Here is a 14805-nt window from a genome sequence, read left to right on the forward strand (position 1 = left end):
TCAGTGCTATTGCTATATTTTATATTCTGATGTGAATTTTACGTTTATAATATTTTAGGTTTTATATCTCATAATGATGCGGATTTTCATCTCATGGGTTTTTATCAAAATATGAATGTGAATGGCCATACGATAAACAACAAATAATAATTTTCTTTAAGCCTCAGAGTCTTCCTTCGTTGGGGGTGTTGCATGGTACCCTGACATTAACCCATTCACCTCTGTCACCTTCTCAAGACCAGATTCTAATCCTTTTACCTTGCATCAAAGGAGAACTAATGTTCTCCAAGAATCTTCAGCTCTTCTTGTAGTCAGTTGTTGGGTAAAAGAGTTCTTTTCCCACAGCTGAGTCTCCACACACTTAAAAGTTGGGCTTATAATCTGTCTTTTATCTCTCAGGTATCTAATCTGTAGTTTTGTCTCCCGAGTTGATTCTTACATTCTTTAAGAGACCAACTGGAAGAAAAGGTTTTCCATCCTCCTTTATGAGGAAAGAACTGGGGAAAATGACTCAGGATTTAAACTCATAAACAAATATATGGATAGGATAGATTCTTATCTAGGTAGTCCTCGATTTACAACCATAATCGTGGCCAACATTTCTGTTGATATGTGAGACATTTGTTAAGTAAATTTAGCCCCATTTTACCACCTTTCTTGCCATAGTGATTGAGTGAACCGCTGCAGTCGTTAAGTTAGTCACATGGTTGTTAAGTGAATCTGGCATTGACTTTGCTTGTCAGAAGTTTGCGGAAGGGGATCATGTGACCCCAGGCCACTACAGCCATCATAAATATGAGGCATCTGTGTTTTGATCACATGACCATGGAGATGTTGTGAGGGTCGTAAGTGTGATAAACGGTCATAAGTCACTTTTTCCCATGCTGTTGTAACTTTGAGCGATGACATAATGAACGGTTGTAAGATGAGTTGTACCTGTGCTTTGATAAAAAGCTGATATTGTGTGGCCACGACATGTCTGTACTGTCTTTTGGCTTTGATTGTTGTGCAACCTTTGTGTAATTAACTCAAAGCTGGATTAAAGTCATGATTGCTTCAACTGATCTATTCTTTGGCTGATTACACTCTAGAACATGAAGCATCGTAGCATGAAACATTCTATATTCCAAACTAGCCTGAAAGTCGCAGCCAGAGCTCAAAACAAATAAGGTAAAACTTTGTACTCTGACATTGTAGATGTCAAGCCTTCCTATAGAATCTCGCAAGTATAACTTACCGTATTTTTGGAGTATAAGATGCACCCTTTCCTCCCCTAAAAGAGGGTGAAAATTTGGGTGCATCTTATACACTGAATGTATACTTAATTGTGGTGCCATCTTTCTCCAGATTCGTAGATGAAATATTTTCTGACATTTTAGACAAGTATGTAATGCAAAAACCGATTTTGCCTGAGGTTCCTGTTGCTGATTTGCTGCTTGCCAAAGTACAAAATGTAACTTGGCAACAACTCTCATCTTGATTTTAAAGTTTAGGAGAACAACATAGAACAAAGTGTTCCTGCCTGTCAACATGACTGCTTTCGGCTGGCTGATCGTTCTTTCTCTCCTATTCCTCTGGTTCTGGAAGAACCAACGTCCCAAAGGTTTCCCCCCTGGGCCATGGAGGCTGCCCCTGCTTGGGAACCTGCTTCAATTGATTAAGAGGTTCCCTCTGAAGGAGTTAGACCAGGTAAAGCTCTTTATCTTCTCTGATGTTAAACTGGACAAGGTGACTCCGTCAACATTTTTTGCTGCTGAGGAAGCAGACTGAAAAGGCAGAGGTGTGTTTGTTAACTTTGCTAGGCGAGGTCTGAACTTGGCTTGGCTCAGGATTTAGAGAAAAACATTTAGAATCTTTGGGACTAGTGAACAATGCCTGCCATTTGATGTAGTGGAATCCTAATTCCCTTTTTCCTTGATTTTTCCCCCTTGTTACATTCCACTTGTCATTAATTAGAGTTGCTTAAGATATGTTAGTTAGAAGAAACCCGAAGGAAGCAAATCTCTTCAGTATGTTTTTAGTTTCCATTTCACCCTTGTAATCTCTTTCAAAGGGACAATCTTTTGAAACCAAAATCCAAATTCAAAGTGTGTGTTTGAATGGGTTCATCACTTCTCTGCTTTCTCCTTTGTCTCCAAGTTGTTTAAAGCAAATGGCTTTTGGGGGGCTTGTGATTTGACCCTCCATTTTCCCCTTTCTTTCTACCAAAATCCTGATCTGTCCATCAATATTATTTATGCTCTCAAGGTTCTTTGCCTTTTCCAAATTCTGATTTGTGACTGTGGGTTCATTAAATCTGTTAAACCAGCGTACCATACAATTGTACAGTATGTAAGGATATGTTCTCTTGTAGACCGGTAGAAAGAGGTAATCACCCATTGTTCCACCTGATCCTTTCACAGGACTCTGAGGAAATGAAGTCCCTGTTGAGCTTCACTAATCACCAGGGACGTGTTGTTTTTCCAGATGAGGTCTTGACTAATAAGCACTATACACTATAGGGCAGTGATGGCTACTTTTTCCCCATCACGTGCCAAAATCAGGGAGAGTTTAGGGGGGTTGTCCGCAGGCGTGCCCACAGCCAGAATTCTATGTGCGCAACACCCTCCATGCGCATGCATGCGTGACCTCCCATGCATATGAGCGGGACTCCTGCCCTTCCCCCACTTTTGGCATGCGATGGACCCATTTTTCATCTTCCCCAGGCTCCAGAGGCTTTCCCGGACAGGCTCCTAGGGAGGGCGAAAATGGACATGGAGGACAGGGAGAGTGAAAATGGTCTCCCCTGCCCCAGAGGCCTCATGAAGACTCTGGAGGGTGAAAAACGGCCTTACGGGCAACCCAGAAGTTCGGGAACAGACTTTTGGGTTGACCGTAGGGCCGTTTTTTACCCTCCGGAGTGAAAAACAGGTATGTGCTCAAAGGGCGTGCACTCAAACCCTTCTGATTTGTGCATTGGGTTGTTTTTTGTCCTCTGGAGCCTTCAGGAGGCTTCCCTGAAGCCTCCGGAGGGAGAAAAATGGCTGAAAATGAAGGCTGAAGTCACCTGGCCAGCACGCACATGCGGGCTGGAGCTGACAGGGCAATGTGTCTTGTGCTTCGTGTTTAAGGTTCTTTGCCTTTCCCAAATTCTGATTTATGACTGTGAGTTCATTAAATCTTCTTACAAAGCTTTTCATCCCGTCTCCTACACACTCCTGCTCAGTTGCTTTGGCCAGAAGACAGCTTCTTGTGCAGCCATGTTGCCATGCTACCTCCCTGACGTCGATTCAGAGAGCAAATTTCCGACCTATGAAGGGCCTGTTGCACTCCCTCTGGGTTTGATGAGATGCTGCCTCTTCTTCACCCCCCTTATGGTTTACGGTTTATTAGGATTTGCATGCCGCCCACTCTCGAGAGACTCAGGGCAGCTTACAGATAAAGGCAGGAAGGGGAAACATATAAAAATTAAAAGAACAGACATTAAAATTTCACAACATTCATATAGCTTAGAATGGGGCTGGATAAATCAACAGCCCCAGGCCTGCCGGAACAGCCAGGTCTTAATCGTGTTGCGGAAGGCCGGAAGAGTAGTAAGGGTCCGGATCTCCATGGGGAGATCATTATATAGGGCTGGAGCAGCTACAGAGAAGGCCCTCCCCCGGGGAGTCACCAGTCAACATTGAGAGGCGGATGGAATCCGGAGGAGGCCTAGTCTGTGTGATCTTATAGGTATCTGGGAGGTAAATGGCAGGAGGCGGTCTCTCAGGTAGCCAGGTCCTAAACCATGTAGGGCTTTAAAAGTAATGACTAGCACCTTGAAACGTGTCCGGAGACCAATGGGAAGACAGTGCAGCTCGCGGAGGATAGGTGTAACGTGGGTGTACCTAGGTACACCCACTATCGCTTGCGCGGCTGCATTCTGGACTAACGGAAGTCTTTGAACACTCTTCAAGGGCAGCCCCATGTAGACCCCTCGCTGCAAGGAGGTTCTGATCCAAAAGGATCTCGGCATTGGTTTGTCAGACAGAGTTCATGTGAGGCTCTGAAGAGTTCACACCTCCTTCCTCTGTCCAGCTGAAGAACATCCGGTCGAATGGAATCCAAATTCCTAATTGAATCAAACTTGTGAAAGATTGACCAGCTGATAGAGGGGGAATTAGGTTTACCTTTGAAGTTTTCAAGCAAAACACTCGCTTTCCAAAACCTGCTGGAGAAATTTAGCAATCTAGAAGGTTAAAGTAGGCCATTGTTCATCTGCATCAATCAATAATGTATGATTCAGGTAATTGCCAACCAAGTCAATGTGAATTACCAACCAAGTCAACCATAAGTGAAGGGATTTATGACATTCCTTGAGATTGCAGTCACATATTCACAATTCAACATTCAACAAGTGCCTCATAATTATGAGAGCCACGTGGTTCTGTGGTCACATGTTCAACCTTCACTGCCAACTTCCAACAAGCAAAATCAATGTGGGAAGATAGCAGGAGATTGCAAATGGCAGTAACGCTTAAGGGTTGCTTCAGTATTATTTGCTTAACAACCACAACTGGAATTGCTGAAACTGATGTTGTAAATCAGTCCAGACACCTGAAATTATATTTTGTGTCAGTTTTGCTAGGCGATGGAATTTCTGCTCTCAATTGCCATTCGATCTAAAAATGTCAGTACGTTTTTCAGTGTCGTCCTTGATGACATACAGCTAGTCCTCAACTTACAACTGTTCATTTACTGACCGATTAATGTTATAACAGCACTGAAAAAAGTGATTCATGAAGGTTTTGTGACTATTGCATCATCCCCATGGTCGTGCGGTCAAAATTCAAATGCTTGGCAACTGACTTATATATATGATGGTCACAGTGTCCTAGGCAAGTATGCGCACCCATAATATAATGCCTGTGCAACCCCCGCCCTGGCACTCCCACCTCCTGTGCACTCCGCCCTCATGCATGCACACACACCCTGCATGCACCCCGCACATACGCAAGTGACCCCCCCTCACTTCCCCTGCCCCATGCATGCATGCGCAACACTCCAAATGCATCCCACCCCCTGTGCATGTGTGCGCAACCCCTCACCCACATGCATGCATGAGCAACCCCCTATATGCCCCCCCTGCCCCCATTCATGCACATGCATCTCCCATATGCATCCCGCCCCTTGTGCATGCGCGGCAGAGATCTGAAAACCAGCTGGCCCATGGGAGGTGTGCGTGCATGTGCAATGGAGCTGAGCTGGGGCGACTGAGAGAGGGCTCTGCGTGCGTGCCTGTGTGTGTCATAGGTTCACCATCACAGTCCTAGGGTCATGGGATCACTTTTTGTAACCTTCTCACAAGCGAAGTCAATGGAGGAGGCAGACCACTTAACAAATGTCTAGGCTAACGATCCTCGCTCCTCCGTTTCAGCTAGGAAAAAAATATGGCCCTGTCTTCAGTCTTTATGTTGGAAGGACCCCTCTGGTCTTGATTTATGGGTTTCCTTCAGTCGAGGAGGTTCTCGTGATACAAGGCATAGAATTTGCTGGGAGAGCATCCTTTCCAATAACGGATGTCCATACTAGGAATAAAGGTAATTGAATATAATTTCCAATCCCCATCTCCTACTCTGTTTATTCTTGGTATTCTAATTTTCTGCAATCTGGAGGGTTGATCAAAGTTTCCAGCAAGAGAAAGAAGAATCTCTTGAAATTTTAGAACTAGCTCTCTTCTCCTTTCTTTTGTAATATTTATTATTATTATCCTATCGCCAATGTGGAGTTTTGTTTAGCATGTGGCCAGAGAGAGAAATATCTGCCTTTACCTAGGATTGAACTCTCAGCCTCCTGATTGCAAGGCAAGAATTCCACCTCTAGGCCACCACACCACTCAAATTGTGGTCCAGTCTCTTCTTAAAAAATCCCAATGTTGGAGCACCCAAAATATCTGGGGCAAGTCATTCCATTGATTAACAGTTCTGTCAGGAAATTTCTCCTTGGTTCTAAGTTCCTTCTCTCCTTGATTAGTTTCCACCCATTGCATCTTGTTCTGCCCTCAGATGCTTTGGGGAATAGCTTGACTCCCTTTTCTTTGTGGTAACCCCTGAGATATCGTGAAACTGCTATCTTGTCTCCCCTAGTCCTTCTTTTCATTAAACTAGACATACCCAGTTCCTGCAACCGTTCTTCATATGTTTTACATGAGCCGAGGTGGCGCAGTGGTTAAAATGCAGCACTGCAGTTCAGCAGTTTGGCTGTTCAAATCCCACTAGGCTCAAGGTTGACTCAGCCTTCCATCCTTCCGAGGTGGGTAAAATGAGGACCCAGATTGTTGTTGGGGGCAATATGCTGACTCTGTAAACCGCTTAGAGAGGGCTGAAAGCCCTATGAAGTGGTATATAAGCCTAACTATTGCTATTGCTATTAGCCTCCAGTCCCTTAATTATCTTTGTTGCTCTTCTCTGCACTCTTTCTAGAGTCTCAACATCTTTTTTACATTGTGGTGACAAAACTAGATGCAATATTCCAAGTGTGGCCTTACCAAGGCATTATAAATTGTAATTTACATTTCTCGTGATTGTCTCATGAAAGAAAGAAGGATCTCTTGAAATGATAGAATTATCTTCCTTCTTTCTTTTATAACATTTACAATAACAATATAGGATAAATGTGGACATTCAGCTGAAAAAAAGAATCATAATTTGTTCATGTACCAGAAAAACAACTCAATGTATTTTTCTTGGCATGATAACCGTTCATTAGTTTAGCATTGGTGGTATAATTTTAGTAATTCTTGGTTTATTTACTGATTTTTGTCATATTTGAAAGTACACTTTTGCTTTAGAAATAAGTAAGTAAATAAATAAATCATGTGAATGATTGTTGGATTTTTTTCAGGTTTGCTGGCATTAAAATATGGTGAAATATGGAAGGGGCAAAGAAAGTTTTCACAGATGCTTTTCAGAAACTTTAGATCGAGCAAAAAATCAGTGGAAGAAAAGATCCTGGAAGAAACATCTTATTTGATTCAAGCATTCACTGATAACAGAGGTAGGTTCTCCTGGGATGGGATGGTTGGGAACAGTGGAGGGATTAAAAAAATTTACTACTAGTTCTGTGGGCATGGCTTAGTAGGCGTGGCATGGCTTGGTGGGCGTAGCAGGGGAAGGATACTGTAAAATCTCAATTCCCTGCCCACTCCAGGGGGCAAGCACAAAGGCCAGCTGATTGTCATGTGCTCATGTGTGCCAGAAACCTGGAAACGGAATGGATGCTGCTGCATGTGCCAGGCCACATGGCTCCGGGCACCACTTTGGGCATGCATGCCATCACGGGCTTAGAGGATTGCATCTTTATGACTCTCCTAAATAAACAAGCAGGGAAATGTTGTATTTCACAGGCGTTCCTCTCGATACTTATGAGTTTCTGGACACTGCAGTCGCCAATATAATTTGCGCCATCATATTTGGGAAACGTTGGGAATATGGCAACGGCTTCTTCAGGACTTTCCTGGATCAGATACATCTAGGTTCCAAAATGGCGACAGGACCCTGGGCCTTGGTATGCTTATCAAGAAGCGTGATGAATAAACTGCTTTAAAATAAACTTAGGAAAAACCAAAATATTAGCTATAAATATGAATATTAAACAAAAGGAAGAATTAGGAGTGATGCTAGGATGTGAGGTAGTTAAAAAAGTTAAATATCTTGGAGTTAACATTTTAACTTCAAATGGGAAATTATATAAGCATAATTATGAACCACTTTGGCATAGCATACAGACAGAGATGAAAAAATGGGAGAAACTGCACTTATCTTTGCTGGGTAGGATAGCGGCAGTGAAAATGAACATTTTACCAAAATTTTTATTTCTCTTCCAAATGTTACCTATACTTAAAAAAGATGCGAACCTTTTAGAATGGCAGAAGGGTATCAACAAATTTGTGTGGGCAGGAAAGAAGCCGAGGGTAAAGATGAAAATAATGCAAGATGTACGTGAGAGAGGAGGATTGAAACTACCTAATTTAAAAATATATTATGATGCAGTGGTATTATCTGTAATTAGTGACTGGATTCACTTAACCAATGATAGAATATTGAACATTGAGGGACACGATCTGGTATTTGGTTGGCATGCTTACCTGTTATTCAACAAAAAATTGGATAAGAACTTTAAAAGTCATATTTTAAGAAATGCTTTATTGCGGGTCTGGAAGAAATATCAATATAAATTAAATGACAAGATACCCATGTGGGCAATTCCTAGACACGCAATTGAAAATATGAATACAGCACAAAAACAGGACAGAATTACCTACAGACAGCTTCTTACCTCGGAAAGGGGGGTATTACAATTAAAATCTTTAGAGGTATTAAAAGAGGAGAAGGTAGTTCAAACATGGTTCCAGTATGGGCAATTACAGGCTAGGTGGAAAATAGATCAAAAAATTGGTTTTATTCAAGTTGAGGATAACTTGTTTAAACAAATAAGAGATCAAAGCTTAATGCATATAAAGAGGATATATAATGTATTAATACAGATGGATTCGGAAACAGAATTAGTTAAAGATTGTATGATAAAATGGGTTCAAAATATTGAGGAACCAATAATGTTGGATACATGGGAAAGAATCTGGGTAAGAAATGTGAAATTTACACAAGCTCAAAATCTGAGAGAAAATTTTTACAAGATGTTCTATAGATGGCATTTAGATCCTAAAAAGTTGGCTTCTATGTATCCGAATGTACAGCCTAAATGTTGGAGATGTGGTTCTCTCGATGCTACATATTATCATATATGGTGGACCTGCCAAAAGGTTAAAGCATTTTGGATAAAAATATGGTGGGTCATGCAAAATGTTTTTAAAAGAAGGATAAAGTTTAGTCCTCAGCTATTTTTACTAGGTATATGTACTGACTTTACAGTGGTAGAGACCAACTTGACTCTTCACCTGATAACTGCAGCAAGACTGTTGGTGGCGCAATATTGGAAGAAGGAAGACTTGCCTACAATTCAAGAATGGACATTGAAAGTAACAAACTTAGCTGAAATGGCTAAAATATCGGCATATCTCAAAGATCATTCAAATGAGAGATATAAACGAGACTGGAAAAAATGGATTGACTATATACAAAATAAATACGGGACTAAGAAATTCCAGTTAGCCTATGCTTAAGATCAGGAATGATTTAAATTGTTTAAAGTTAGTTCAGTAAGAAGAAGCTAAGGTCAATCTAGAATGTCATTAATTTCTTTATTTCTTTTTTCTCAATAGATTTTAGACTGTGTTAGTTAAAATTCTATACCGTGTACGGGTTCTGGGAAGTCGGGGGGGGGGAAGGAGGAGGGGGGGTGGGGGGGTGGAGGGAGGGAGGGGTACACACACAAAAAAAAAATTGTACTTCAATGTTTTAATGATTGACAAATGATGACATATTTGTGTTTTTTTTAAAGAAAAAAAAATAAAAAAGTTCTGTTAAAAAAAAAAAAAAAAAAAAAAAGAAGCGTGATGAAAGATTCACATCAATGCACAAGTGGCCATTTAACGTTCCATAGTTCACACATTTTGGAAACTCTGTGAGTTTCCTGAAATTAGAACAGCATCTCAGCAGAGACCAAGGATACAGTGGGTGAAACAACTTGTGTGAGTGATTTGGTGGAAACCTGCAATTATCTCAGTTTCATTAAGGGCCAGTTTTTGTAGTGAAATTTAACTTTAGTTTAGAATAACAGATTTAGAAGGGACCTTGGAGGTCTTCTAGTCCAACCCCCTGCTTAGGCAGAATATCTTACACTACTTCAGACAAATGATTGTCCAACATCTTCTTAAAAACTTTCAGTGTTGGGGCATTCACGACCTCTGGAGGCAAGTTGTTCCACTGATTGATTGTTCGAACTGTCAGGAAATTTCTCCTTAGTTCTAGGTTGCTTCTCTCCTTGATTAGTTTCCACTTATTGGGACATTTGATTCTCAATCAGTTTGGGAATGAGAGATGTTACCAGGGATTATTTTTCCTTCTGTGAGGAGGGTTTGGGCCCTAGACCTATCCTCAGGTGTCTGCAACCAGCTCCCCACCAAATCGTGGGGCCCCACTTATTCAACCACGCTAACCCAAGTACCACTTGCTTGGTGGTAAAAAACCAAAAGCAAAAGTTAGAATATTTTGCACATGTTGTGCAACACCCAGAAAAAATACGGCATCCTTCACTTAATCCTCCAGGGGAAGATTGAAGGCAAAGGAGACAGAAGAAGGACATCATGGCTTCAAAATCTAAGGGGCCGGTTTGGACAAAACTCAACAGCACTTTTTCATGTGGCTGTTCACAAAAATAGGATTGCCAACATGATCTCCAACGTCCGATGATGGACAGGGCACAAGAAGAAGAAGAATTGTATAAATTGATTACCATGATCGAATTCATCAATGTTGGTTTTTCTTCTGTTTGCTGGCAGCTTTACAACGAGGTGCCCTTGGTAAGAAGTCTCCCCTTGCCCCACCAGACAATACTAAGAACTGCAGAGAAAATATATGTTTTTATTCAAAAGGAGGTGGAAGAACACAAGGCGACCTTGACTCCAGGAGAACCTCGTGATTTCACTGATGCCTACTTAGAAGAAATACAGAAGGTAGATGGTTCAATTTGCAGGCCTTTCTTTTCCTGTGGTTTTGACATTGTCCCTTATGAAAGTGCCACAGACACATCGATGCAGTGACTTTTCTAGAGATCTACTTTCTCCCTGGTGCTTTGCACGTTGTATAGCCCCAACTAACTAGGACAGGGGCCCCAACCTTTTGCACACCAGGGATTGGTTCCGTGGAGAAAGGTTTTTCCATGGACAGGAGTGGGTGCAGCTTTCCATGCTGCCTGTATCCCATGGATGGCCCTTCCCTTATCTGTGCGGCCCAGTGCTGGTCCACAGACTGAGGATTGAAGCAAGGGTGAATTGCTCTGAAGTCTGCTACCGGTCATTAGAACTACTAGTTTGCCCAGTAGTTCTAATGACCAGTAGATTGTAGTTCCGACAATCAGCTCTGTGACAATCAGCTATTCTGTGCAATTTCCCATGGCACAGCTGATTGTTGCACAGCTGATTGTTGGAACTACCAGTTCACCCAAATCGGTACCATTTTTTAATTACCGGTACGGGCGAACCTGTCCAAACCAGTAGAATTTCACCCCTGGATTGGAAATCCTGAAGTAGATCTTTAGACCAGGACTGGGAGGAAAGTTCCTATTGCCAGCTGTGCAGGATCTTCATTATCTTCCTGAACTCTTTCTATCATAATTGGTTTGTAGAGATTCTCAGTCCTACAGGTGTTGGTTCTTTTTTAGGAGGCAACTGGACTTTCTTGTTTGAAGACATTTCACTTCTCACCCAAGAAGCTTCTTCAGCTCTGACCTGAAGAGCTGAAGAGCTATACAATTTGGGATGAACACCCCTTGAATGATGTGGGAGTAGGAATGGATTTCCAGAGGAAAAAATTGCAGACTACAGGAACCATTTGCACCACTCAGGTCACCCTGAAGACACAGTCAAACCTCCCAGTGCTTCAATGACCCTCTAAAGGAACACAAATGACCAGCTGCCTGCAAGGAATATAAATCCTTCCATTCCCCACCCTCCAGTCAGAGCTGAAGAAGCTTCTTGGATGAGAAGTGAAACGTCTGCAAAAGAAAAAAGAAGGAAGTCCAGTTGCCTCCTGAAAAAGCAGCTTTGGAACAATCATATTGGGTTGTTACTGGAAGAAGTTACTGTTACCCTTTTAGCCACAGTTTTCTGAGTGAATTCCAGTTTTTAAACTGATGTTATCAACTCTATTAAAAAGGATGCACAAACTGGGAGGAAATCCGTTCTTTCTATTTGATATTCATCTTTGTTGTTTTCACTGACAAAAAGCCAGAGAAGAAAAGTTCAGGCTTTGAAGAAGAGCAATTACGAGTCTTACTGGCTGATCTATTTCTGGCTGGAACAGAGACAATGGCCGCAACACTTCAGTGGACAATGCTCTATTTGGTGGCCTTTCCAGAGATTCAAGGTACGGAATTACGAAACAGTTTACTTGTCCTAGTCATAATATCTGCTCTTATTGTGGAAAGTAAAAAAGGGATCCTGAATTCCTTTTCACGGCTGAGAATTCAGTCAACTGCACTCTGCTCACATCTGATGGGCACCTGGTTGGGTAGTACACCAGATAGTAAATCTATAGGAAGCCGGAGAAAGGCTTTCCAGAAGGTAACTGAACTGTTTGTTCCTCAGAGAAATGCTGGAAGGAAATAGACACGGTGGTGGGAAACAAGGCAATCTTGGAGTATGCAGACAGAAAAAAGTTGCCCTACACCAACGCCGTCATTCATGAAATCCAACGCATTTCAAATGTTGTTCCTTTTGCAGTTCCTCATGTCCCCATAAAAGATGTGCAGCTTTTTGGATATAAAATTCCCAAGGTAATAAAAGCCCTGGCAGAAATCTTTAATTGTTTCCCATAAAGTGAAGTGTTGATGGATCTGCATGTGTCTTCCTGACCTGAATCTCAGTGGTGGGATTCAAAATTTTTAACTACTGGTTCTGTGGTTGTGGCTTGGTGGGTATGGCAGGGGAAGGATACTGCAACATCTCCATTCCCTCCCCACTCCAGGGGAGGATACCCCTTCTGATGTTTCTATGTAAGAGCAAGAGAAAGCAAGAATTGCGATCAATTCTGTTCTCTCTTTCTTTGGAGCCTGCCTTTATAAAATCAAGGTAAAGGTTCCCCCACCATATGTGTGCTAGTCATTTTCTGGCTCTAAGGACACCTCCGGGGTCATGTGGCCAGCATGACTAAATGCCAAAGGCACACAGAGCGCTGTTACCTTCCCACCAAAGGTGGTCCCTATTTTTCTATTAGCATTTTTTATGGACTAGATTGGCAGAAGCTGGGACAAGTAACAGGAGCTCACTCCAATACGCAGCGCTAGGGATTCGAACTGCCAACTGCAGACCTTTCTGATCGACAAGCTCAGCGTCTTAGCCAGCTTTGTATAAAAGTACCATAGACCTATTTACCCTTTTTTCTGTGGGGTGCTTTGCAAGTTGACACCGTTTCAAGGTTTTCTAAAGTCCTTGCAGCAAATATGTTTCTTAAATCTCTGCCATTCTCATTTAGGAATGGAGTACTTGGGAATAGAAATATTTTTTTCCTATTTCTGAGTTCTGCTCTGCTTGATCCAACAGTGCTCCTCACACTTTTTGACCTGCATCTGCCATTCTCCAACCACATCTCAATCGGGTCTATCTGGAAGCTCATCCAGAGCCCTGTCCAACCACAAGGACTTTCCTCAATATGGCCTATTTGTTTTGACTTCTGCAGGACACCATGGTTTATGTCAACTTGCAGTCTGCCCATCATGATGAATCCCAGTGGAAGTTTCCCAATGAGTTCAACCCCTCCAACTTCCTGAATGAAGAGGGAGAGTTTGTGAAGCCAGAAGCCTTTTTGGCATTTTCAGCAGGTGAATTTGTCTCTGTCTCCCTGTGCCTGTCTGTCTGTCTGTCTCTCTCTCTCCCTGTCTCCCCCCTCTCTCTGTCTCTCTATCTTTCTCTGTCTCTCTCTGTCTCTCGGTGTCTCTCTGTTTCTCTCTCTTTGTCTCTCTCTCTGTCTCTCTATATCCCTGTCTCTCTTTCCCTCTGTCCTATCTGTCTCCGTCTGTCTCTGTCTGTCTCCGTCTGTCTCTGTCTGTCTGTCTGTCTGTCTCCCTCTCTCTGTGAGTCTCTTTATCTCCCTGTCTCCCTCTCTCCCCCTCTCTCTGTCTGTTTCTCTGCCTGTCTGCCTGTCTATTTCTGTCTGTCTGTCTGTCTGTCTGTCTCTCTCTCTCTTTGTCTCTGTCTCTGTCTCTCTCTCTCTCTGTTTGTCTCTCTGTCTCTCTCTCTCTCTCTCTCTGTGTTTGTCTCTCTGTCTCTCTCCCTCTCCCTCTCTGTGATGGAGAAAGAATGAGACAGATAAGTACCTGATTTCTAAGGTCAGAATGAGAGACAAAAAGAGGAACTGAAGTGAGAGATGAAAGAAGTGAAGATTGATTTGAGAAGGTGAGTCTTTTCAAGAATAAAGCGAAGCAAAAAAAACCTCTTTAGGATCATTTTGTGAAGGTCCAAGATGGGTCCAGTGGTTGGAATAATTTGTCAGTCTTCAGCTGTCTGAATGGCTTCTCTCTTTCTCATTCCCTTTGTTGTTTCAGGACCGAGAGTCTGTGTAGGGGAAAACCTGGCTCGGATGGAGCTCTTCCTCTTCTTCACCAGCATTCTCAGGAACTTCCAGCTATTGTGGCCAGATAAATCTCAAGCTCCAGATTTCACACCACACTTTGGGGTTGCACAATTCCCATCGCGCTTTAAGGTGTTGCTGAAAAGTCGCTAGCCCTGTGAGTAGGTGTAAGGGAGGATCTACAAAACAATTGATTCAAGACGATTCCATTCTCTCCAACAGCCAATGGCCACCTCTACTTCAAATTCAGCACAAGATCATTTTCTAAAAACATAAATAAAATGCTATCCCATGCAAAACTATGATGATGAATTTCATTTTCCAAGTCTCTTCTCAATTTCTTTAAGATTACTGTCGCAAAGGTGCTTTTTTCAAGAGGCAACTGGACTTTCTGGTTTTTCTTTGAAGATGTTTCGCTTCTCATCCAAGAATCTTCTTCAGCTTCTTCTTCTGACAAATTAGAGACTAACAGAGTTGGAAGGGATCTTGTAGGTCATCTAGTCCAACCCCCTGCCCAAGCAGGAGACCCTACACCCTTTCTGACAGATGGCAGTCCAGTCTCTTCTTGAAGGCCTCCAGTGATGAGTGATTCTCTTGGATG

At 42.4% G+C, this 14805-nt stretch overlaps 1 protein-coding gene across 4 annotated transcripts in view; it reads left to right on the forward strand.

The window, feature by feature from the left end:
• The window catches only part of LOC106555210 (cytochrome P450 2J4), a 15047-nt gene extending 544 nt beyond the window's left edge, over positions 1 to 14503 (forward strand). Inside the window, exons 1-11 of one of the 4 annotated variants that reach the window (XR_015698486.1) lie at positions 1 to 1170; positions 1489 to 1689; positions 5396 to 5558; positions 6862 to 7014; positions 7364 to 7524; positions 10418 to 10591; positions 11864 to 12002; positions 12224 to 12411; positions 13178 to 13258; positions 13292 to 13455; positions 14179 to 14317. The exon at positions 1 to 1170 is cut by the window's left edge and continues 544 nt beyond it. Coding sequence is in view for 3 of the 4 variants with exons in the window: in XM_087729447.1 (XP_087585573.1) it covers positions 1531 to 1689; positions 5396 to 5558; positions 6862 to 7014; positions 7364 to 7524; positions 10418 to 10591; positions 11864 to 12002; positions 12224 to 12411; positions 13314 to 13455; positions 14179 to 14357 (1458 nt within the window). In the remaining variant the exon portion in view is untranslated. Of the gene's footprint in view, positions 1171 to 1488; positions 1690 to 5395; positions 5559 to 6861; positions 7015 to 7363; positions 7525 to 10417; positions 10592 to 11863; positions 12003 to 12223; positions 12412 to 13177; positions 13259 to 13291; positions 13456 to 14178 lie in introns of those variants that run through there. The other 3 variants (XM_087729447.1, XM_087729448.1, XM_087729449.1) reach the window with 3 other exon arrangements.
• Positions 14504 to 14805: the final 302 nt, after the last annotated feature.

This window comes from Thamnophis sirtalis, unplaced genomic scaffold, assembly GCF_051295495.1.
Source record: "Thamnophis sirtalis isolate CommonGarterSnake01/CBP01778 unplaced genomic scaffold, rThaSir2_p1.2 scaffold_14, whole genome shotgun sequence".
NCBI lineage: Eukaryota > Metazoa > Chordata > Lepidosauria > Squamata > Natricidae > Thamnophis > Thamnophis sirtalis.